General features: G+C 44.4%; 1 protein-coding gene across 1 annotated transcript; it reads left to right on the top strand.

Annotated features, from left to right (window-relative positions):
- Positions 1-3,115: 3,115 nt before the first annotated feature.
- Positions 3,116-6,176, top strand: TCF24 (transcription factor 24). The gene is made up of 2 exons (XM_010168765.1): positions 3,116-3,499; positions 6,063-6,176. Exons 1-2 carry the CDS (start codon positions 3,116-3,118, stop codon positions 6,174-6,176), a joined length of 498 nt encoding a protein of 165 aa, XP_010167067.1.
- Positions 6,177-7,047: the final 871 nt, after the last annotated feature.

Raw genomic sequence — 7,047 nt, 5'->3', positions numbered from 1 at the left:
CCTGCGCTGCCTTGGCCCGGGAAGGGGCATCGCCTGTTGCACGGCTCCGGGGAAAGGGCTTTCGTTAGCCGTTACCGGAGTGACGCGAAGGGCAAGGTCGCTGTAAAAGCGGTGCAAAATAGCCCAGATCCACTGTATTTTTTCCCACAAGGAACAACGGCAAAGGCTGCAAACAGGCTCATCCGAGGTTCCCACCGGTTTCTTTCCAGTTCGCGTCCGCTGCTCTGGCGTGTCCGATCTGTTCCGTGCGGGCCGGCTGCCTTCCTCGCTGTGTCACTCACACTTAATACAGGAGTAAAATAAGTGTTGCCCTGTTTTCTTTTATAAACTAATTAGGTTTCAAACGATTGTGTCTTTGTATTGTCCTGTAAAAACACGAATGCATCTGCCTGCCTTAGAAATACTGCAACAGAAATGCTTTGGAAATAATACAAATGCTTGGACGTCCTTTCACACCCCGGTTTCCAGGTCTGTTTGCATGGCAGGCAGCAAGTGGGTGTTTGCAAAAATTATTGCAGTTATCTTTAAAAAAAACAAACCTCAAACCAACCAAAAAAACAAACCAAAAAACCAAAATTTAAAAACATCCAAACTCTTTTTTGTAAAACTTTAGAGGAGATGATCACCTGGAAGGCGGCTGTTGCCCAGAGGCATTGCCTTTAATTTTCAGCAGCACTTTTTTGGAGCAGGAGGTTTGGGTTTGGGGAGAGGGCAGCAGCCAGCGCCTGCAGCCTGACTGCCCCGCATGGAGAGTGACACCGGCCAGCCCCAGCCCCTAACAAACATCTGCATACCTACAGGAGATCCTGTGTTTCTGCACAGGGGATTTTGCGAGGCCGTTGCCGTATGTATTTGATGAGAAATCTGCCAGTGAAGAAATCAATTCAGAAGGAAATCTCACATTTCCACAGCTCATATTTTGTTGGTTGTTTTTTTTTTCTCTAGGCCCAGGATTTAGTCTGATGTAGATGTGAAGCTCCTAAAACAGAAACTTCTACTTCAAGAGGTGCCCAAGGAGATGAGGTTTTTAGGTACGTGCATTTCTATGTACTGTATGTCATGCAAAGTCGTTCTAGTTCTAGATCTGGCTATACACCAACACAGCAAAATCAAAACTGTGTGTAAACCAGGCTCAGTCCTGTGCCTCAGTAGATGAGCAGGTATTTATACTGACCCAGCCTGTCTGTATCCTTGGGTAATTTGGACTTTTCCAATAATCAGGGAAGACTTATTTGTTTCAATGGGATTTCGATGGGATGGCAAATGAGAAATCCTGCTGATAAACCTGAAACGATAGACTCTTCAGCCGTATTTCATGATTGAATTGACTCTGCCGTGGCAATAGAGATTATTTTTTTCTTGCCAGTAAAATGCATCCAGATCTGACTGTGACTTAACACAGAGAGAAAACACCAAGAAAACAAGCACACGGGACCTTTTTTTATTGTAAGTTAAAGGGAATATCTAATTGAAGGACCAATTTTCAGCCCTCACTCAAGACAACCTCATGTAGACTTAATGTGAGTTTTATTTTATGTAGGTCATAATTATCACAATAAAAAAGAATAATGAGATTTTTTTCCCCCCTTTGGTTTACAGTTATAACACACACAGTATTTCACAAATAATTTCAGTCTAAATTGTACTACTATTTAAGAGAACACCATCAAAGGAGAACCTGGTAAAACTCAGAGTCAGATTAAGAGCAAAGTAATCACAATAAAATACCTAAAATAATAATGTATTCTAATTACCATCAGATTAGAGCATTGCAAAAAGGATTGCTTAGAAACCTTTCCTCTTCTCTGCTATAAATCTTTTATGTGGTTCATTGTCTTGGGTTTTTTGCCATTACCAATGGGAAATTGGTAATTACAATTACACAGGGACAGCTGCAATTACACAGGGACATCAGTGAGACTTCAGCGTGTGGATGAGATGCTTTGCAAAATCAAGGCCAAAGTTTTGTAAATGTAGATCTTTGGTCATTCACATGCATCAATTTTATTTAAATTTCTTAAATTACATTGTATTTGAATGCAGTTAAAATTTTAGTGACTTGTTCTTACCCTTGTTGTCTAGTTGGGCCATCACAGCAACAGCAGCTTCCAGCACCTGAAAGCCAGGATCTGAGGCACACAGAAGGGCTGCTTAACTGACGACAACCAGGTCAGGTATTATTCTAGCTACTATGTGCTGAACTCTGGGTGATATTGATTGAATTGCATTTTACTGTGGAACTGAAAGAATTAAAGGACTGTAAGTTTTCTGACAGGCAGAGCTGACTGACTGTCTTTTCTGGAAGCTGGGAAAAGACCTTGCAGTCGTTCTTTTTAGTTTTGCTCAAAAGTTTTTTGCTGTTTTTTGAAGGGTTCTTTTGCCCCCCAATGGCCAAAATACAGTTTACAAGATGCTTTTTATGTTTGAAAACATAGAAGCTACAGGATAAGCACAGAAATTCTTTAGCATTACGGATGGGAGGACAGGAGGAGTCGGTTCCTAACCCTTTAAAATCGTGGACAAAGCTTTGCCCTTCAGAAACTCAGTACTGTGCTCTGTAGCTCCACTCACCGCTACATCTGGAAATGGTATTTTTCTCTTTGTAATCCATAAAGCACTGATCACTTAAAAGATTGCCAATAAAATGATGGCAGGTAAATAGAAAGTAAACACACAGTCCTGCATCTGAAATTATACAAATAATATGTTAAAAAATCGGATTTAACCTAATTTTTAGTTAGTTGTAAATGGAAACCACAGTGGCAGTGCTGCTCAGCGTTGACTGTTGGGTTTTCTCAGAAAAGCCAGATGATCTTTGGGCTACAAGTGATTCAAAGAAATTGCTCTGTGTAGTACTGTCCCCAAAAAATTCAATACCAATCTTTGCAAAGAGTTTAGCTTCTGTACCTGTGGGTGATAACAAATTTATAAGCATCTCACAGAAAAGCAGCTCGCACAGCTGCACAGAGGCATCCCAGCTTTTCCTGGCTCGGGCAGCACTTCCATTTCTGGTAATATTTGTTTTTAGAAAGCGTTTGCTTCAGTGCAGCGTGTGGTGGCTGGCTTTAGGATGCTCTTCTTGGTTGCAGGACCCTCCCAGCCGGGGAAGTCACCAATGGACTGTGGACACTTAGCTGAGAGCAGCGAGGAGGTCTCTGTCCCGGGCACAGAGCCCGATTCCCTGCTGCCTTCTGCTGCCAGCAGCAATTCCTGCCCCCCCTCAGCAGCTGGGCCGCGGGCTGGGGCACCTCCTGGCAGACCCGCCACCGCCAATGCCGCTCGGGAGCGCAGTCGGGTTCAAACCCTGCGCCATGCCTTCCTCGAGCTGCAGAAGACTCTCCCCTCTGTGCCGCCCGACACCAAGCTCTCCAAGCTGGATGTTCTCCTCCTGGCCACCACCTATATCGCACACCTCACTCGCAGCCTTCAGGATGAGGAAGAGTCACCGGGAGAAGGTTTGGGTACCCTCCGAGGGGATGGATACCTTCACCCTGTCAAGGTAGGAGAGCTGAGGAGCAGCTACCGCTTTCTCTTGGTGAAGTAAATTGGTGTGAAAGACACTTAGATGAAACTAAGGATTTCAAGCTTATTTACCTTGCTAGAGTTAATACATAAAAGGCTGCCTAGACTAACCGTTGCATCTAGGTGCTAGCAGCGTGGTGGGAATGTCCTTGAGCTGTGTCCCTCCAGCTTTAGCGACTTCACACAAAACCATCAAATACAGCGTAGGTCCAAACCTAGTGGGGCTTGGTGCCTTGGAAGTGAAGGAGGAGGGCAGGAGCAGAGGAGTACCAGCACCTCCTCAGTCCCTGCCTGGAAACCTTGGTGATCCCTCGCCAAAACCATCAGGACCGGCTGTAGGGGATGAGGGTGGGTGAGGTGATGCGCTGTCCCACAGCGGCGGGCCCAGCCACGGCTGGGCCGGCTTTGGTTCTCCTGCTGAGGCAGCCAAGGTACGAAAGCTGATGTTAGTTACTGGCCACGTGTTGATTCCTTCTCTGAAAGTGCTTTTCTGATGCATTTATTTCATGTAGTTGGTATAAGCTGTTACTGTTCTTCATCAGAAAAAATCACGGCATTGCAGAGGGGACGAGAAAGGGGACGTGGGGCTGGAAACTGTTTTCAAATGCACTGCTCACTGACTGACGGGACTCAAATACCACGGGGTATTTTCTTTGGCTCTGGTCTCGGGGAATGAGTTAGAGCACTGGGCTGGTTTTTTTTTTTTCTTTTTTTTTTCTCTTTTTTTTTTAAAGAGTCTGATGAATTCAGAATGATTTAATTAAGATTAATTTGTGGAGTAATCTCTAATTCCTGTAAAGTGACTAATTCACAGAGAGTTTCTTGTTCACAGTGTTGGTTGCTGTAAAAAGTGTAATGTGAGAGGCCGTTTAAATGATTAGCAGGCTCATTAAGAAAGCAAAACCTTTATAGCAATTAAAAGATGGCTATAATTCAAGAAAAAAATATTGTAATGTATTTCAAAATAAGTTTGAAGTAGCTTCTGTTAGTTCCCTTGGTCAGAGTGAAAGGACAGAAGTCTCTTACGGTACTTTTTATCAGCTGCCAACTATTACTGGCAGAAAAATACTTTAAAATAATTATTACAGCAGTTAAATGATCCAGAGGCACATTTCTCAGGCTACTGGAATACAGCAATACTGGATTCATTTAAGCAATTATTTTTTTATAGTCTTACTTATGTGCCATTTACCTGTATTTAGTTTTGAAATTCCATCAGTCTAACCAATCTTGCAAATGTTCCTGGTAGTAAATTAATTTTTTTAGTTGGCACTAGAACGGAAGGGTCACAGACAAATCATAGTACAGGCTTCAAAAAACCCTAAAGTGCAGGATATGAGACAACCAGTACAGATAAAGACTGTAACTACTCTCATATATCAAGGACAGTAAATACAAATGGCGAGGAAAGTAAAATATCTAAGTGCAGCTGTGTGTACACCAAAAAAAAAATACAGTTAATGACTTTAAACTGAGGTGTCTTATTGGTGACAAATTCATAACATCGCTCTTGAAATAAAAATACTGAGTGAGATCGTGCAGCCTTTCCAAGTGAGGATATGCTGCTGCTTTATGTCTTTAAATAGAAGAGCTGAGATCTAACCCCAGCGTTAAGCCCGTCGAGCTTTTAGAGCTCTCTTTGGTTACCCGCAGGAAAGGTGCCAGCCTGTTCCCAAAAGTGTCTTTAAGAAGTCGTACTCTTTTGGAACAACACACTGGCTGTGTTTCAGGTATTTTTGCATCCAATGTGTATGACCTGTTGTCTTTTCAAACATCCACCTCTCTAGTAATGAACTTGGCACGCCGAACTGGAGCTGGGTGGTTCCTCCCAAGAGAAGGGCCCCAGCTGCAGCCACCCGCCTGCAGCGCCCGTCACAGTCAGTAACTTGCTCGAGTCAAGAAATTCGAGCTCTAAGAATATTTAACACCAATCTAACTGATTATTCCAGTAATCAGCGAATGGAAAGATGAATTGTCTCATCTGAAATCGTTGGAGCTGACAAGGAACAAGAAGCTGTCAGTGCTAAAGACCACCAAGGAGCAGTTACATTAAATTCCCTTGGGTGCAGAGTCTGTGGCAGCGCCTGTGCGGCGGTCAGTGTTGCGGGGCCTGGCTGGCACGAGCGGGTGCGCACACGGGGCTGTGATCTCTGCAGGTGTTGCTGTAGCCCCATCGTATCCCTGGCACCAAAAAGAGGAATGTTTTGTTTTATTCTACCAACAGAGCAGCTACTGTACAAACTGCGGTACGGTGACCCCTCAGCATGGCCTGTTCCTGTCTGTTGGGTCCCAGGGGGGGCGTGTAGGAGCTGTGACTAACGATTAATTACCAGGGAAAACACCCAGGCTGAGGTTCCCTCACGCAGCTTCTAATGACGTTTTCCAACGAGTGACAAAACAGGAACTTGCTGGCGATAGCGATGAGTTTCCTGTTTTTCTCATATTGTGATTCCATCACCATTTAAAGCTTTGCTGAGAGCTGGGTTCAGACTACGAAGATCCCAGGTGTCTCAGCACTGTGCTTGTCTCTTCTCTTGCAGAAGTGGCCGATGCGTTCCAGGTTATACATTGGAGCTACAGGACAGTTTTTGACACACTCGGCACAAGGAGACGGCGCAAACCAAGGAGAAACATCAGCAGCTTCACAAATCTAATCTCCCTTCTCACTTCTAAAAACAAATGTTATTTATTACACCTTTATATGTATTTAAATTAAAAAATAGTATCTACAGACAAACTATAATTCCTGAAATACTGTTTGTAGAGGAGAAGGAATGGATTCTTAAATGTAATTAATACCTCATTAAGTTAATAAGATGTATGATTGGTTTCTGTTGTAGAGGACATTGCTGGGATCTGAACTGGGGGATGAGGAGAAGGTGACCGCCGCAGGTGCAGAGCTGGGGGCAGAATAGGTGACCCCCTCCCCTCTGGGAGGGCAGTGAATAGGTTTGCTGTGGGAGAGGGGGGAGAAGGAGCAGTACAGGCTTGGGGAGGAGCAAAGGGCAAACCTGAAAATAGCAGCTGAGTCCCCACGGGCACCTTCTACGCTGCATGGAGCCGACGGCAGAACCTGCCCTGACCGCTGGCGTCAGGTCAGGGCTCCATCCTTCGGATAATCTCACCCATATGTATTTCCTCCTGAAAGCGTGGGCGCATGTTCACCCCAAGCAAAAACGTGCTGAAACCTGTCCCGCACACTCACAGTGCTCCCTGCAACAGACACAAACCGCTCTGTACGTTAAGTGTTGCTCGTGTTGATCCATACTGTTGTGCTGCATGTTACGGGGTTTAAAATGTGCTTGTCACCCCAGCGCAACTGCCTGTCAGCTCGGGGTACCAGAGATCACTTATCTTGTCATTCAGCAGGTTCATGCATCGAAGCAAATGAGCCTTAAGAGATAGTTTGGCCATAGCACATTTTCCACTTAAACATTTTCTATATTTAGGCAAGAAAAGCTGAAACAAAATGCACAGATGCCACCTGATGTATGTGTTCTGTAAAACACTGTACTTCTCGTCATA

The sequence above is a fragment of the Antrostomus carolinensis genome, unplaced genomic scaffold, assembly GCF_000700745.2.
Source record: "Antrostomus carolinensis isolate BGI_N321 unplaced genomic scaffold, ASM70074v2 Scaffold51645, whole genome shotgun sequence".
In the NCBI taxonomy this organism is placed as follows: Eukaryota; Metazoa; Chordata; class Aves; order Caprimulgiformes; family Caprimulgidae; genus Antrostomus; species Antrostomus carolinensis.
The sequence above is the reverse complement of the archived record's forward strand: the minus strand, read 5'-3'. Positions and strand labels throughout refer to the sequence as shown.

What these genes read in the sequence shown, in the direction of transcription:
- TCF24 (XM_010168765.1), top strand. Translation starts at nt 3,116, where the DNA reads ATGGACTGTGGACACTTAGCTGAGAGCAGCGAGGAGGTCTCTGTCCCG. An exon ending in GATACCTTCACCCTGTCAAG is followed by an intron (nt 3,500 to 6,062) that starts GTAGGAGAGCTG and finishes CTTCTCTTGCAG; the next exon opens with AAGTGGCCGATGCGTTCCAG.